Here is a 1,290-nt window from a genome sequence, read left to right as displayed (position 1 = left end):
CAAGTCCCCAGCCAGCAAAATGTCCGTCGGAGGAACCTTCCAGCTCGTCAAGAACGAAAACTTCGTGGAATATCTCACGGCCCTCGGTAAAACAACCACTATTACAGGATTTTTGCATTGATTGACCAATTTGCTTCCGTAGGCATTCCCGAAGATAAAGCCAAACTAGCTGACTCGCTCAAACCCAAGCTTCAAGTGGTCGTTGATGGGAAGAAAATTTCACTGAACAGCGACTCCGGAGTCGACAACGCTTCGTCGACTCTCACATTGGGCGAAGAAGTAGACGAACCGATGCCTAATAACATCACCCTCAAAGTAAGTATTAAATCTGGCGTCTTTTTGCGCTAAATAGCGTTGGTTTGATTTTTAAGAGCACGGCCAAAATTGACGGGAGCACCTTGACTATCACGTCGAAGACGCCCAAGGGAAAGACTGGCTCGAGGGTCTATAAATTCTCTGATAGTGAACTCGTTCTGGTAAGGCGGAGTTTAACAGTTGAGGGGTTTTGAATATTTAAGGATTTTTTGCAGACGCTGAATGAGGATGGCGGAAGTATCGTAGCCAAGAGGTTTTACAAGAGAGTCTAGGGTTTTTTATTTATGGGGTAGTGAATTAAGAGTCATTTGTATATGAATTGATGGAATAAAACGAACTTAATATTTAATCGTGTTTTAAGTACCACTTTAGACTTTAATATTAGCAGATAGAGCTGCAGAGATTATAGAAGAGATAGTTTATATAACTTACGCATTCGCTGATAAGATAACAAGACTAAAAATAAATGGTAATTCAGTTCAATGTAGACAGGAAAGCAGTCAAAATGTAACACTTGATATTACAACATATTAATTAATTTACTAGTTACTAGACGTAGAAATCGGCGTTTTACTTGACTCAGCACTTAATATTTTACAAATTTTATGTCTGTAAACAAGTTTGTGTGAATATTCTATCTCACAAAATCCCTCGATTCAGCAAACGTTAATCAACATGGTGCGAGAGATACTGTGTTAATCCCTGTTCATATTCATGTTAATCTGTTGATCTTCACTTTATCGCATTGTTTCCAATGCAAAATCCTTCTTCTCAGAACTAAACCAGGCCTTAATTTCCAAATAAAACTACAATTATTTTCAAAATACTCATACAAAATTGATAAATTATTCTCTGCATTTTGTAACTCTGTTCGCCTATTTTTTTATTAAATTGACAGATTGTACCAAAACATGTCAACCTTGTTTTTAATAAAGCTTGATATTTCTGGTTTTGACACAGTTTTTTTACTGTTAT

The 1,290-nt window shown here is 37.0% G+C and overlaps 1 protein-coding gene across 1 annotated transcript; it reads left to right on the top strand.

Moving 5' to 3' along the window:
• LOC135129023 (fatty acid-binding protein 9-like) lies at positions 1-664 on the top strand. Its single transcript, XM_064056111.1, has 4 exons — positions 1-86; positions 143-315; positions 372-476; positions 531-664. Exons 1-4 carry the CDS (start codon positions 20-22, stop codon positions 585-587), a joined length of 402 nt encoding a protein of 133 aa, XP_063912181.1. The 5' UTR covers positions 1-19; the 3' UTR covers positions 588-664.
• The last annotated feature ends 626 nt before the right edge of the window (positions 665-1,290 follow it).

The sequence above is a fragment of the Zophobas morio genome, unplaced genomic scaffold, assembly GCF_036711695.1.
Source record: "Zophobas morio isolate AGI-343-1 ecotype UQ-CSIRO unplaced genomic scaffold, CSIRO_AGI_Zmor_V1 ptg000014l, whole genome shotgun sequence".
Classification (NCBI taxonomy): domain Eukaryota; kingdom Metazoa; phylum Arthropoda; class Insecta; order Coleoptera; family Tenebrionidae; genus Zophobas; species Zophobas morio.
The sequence above is the reverse complement of the archived record's forward strand: the minus strand, read 5'-3'. Positions and strand labels throughout refer to the sequence as shown.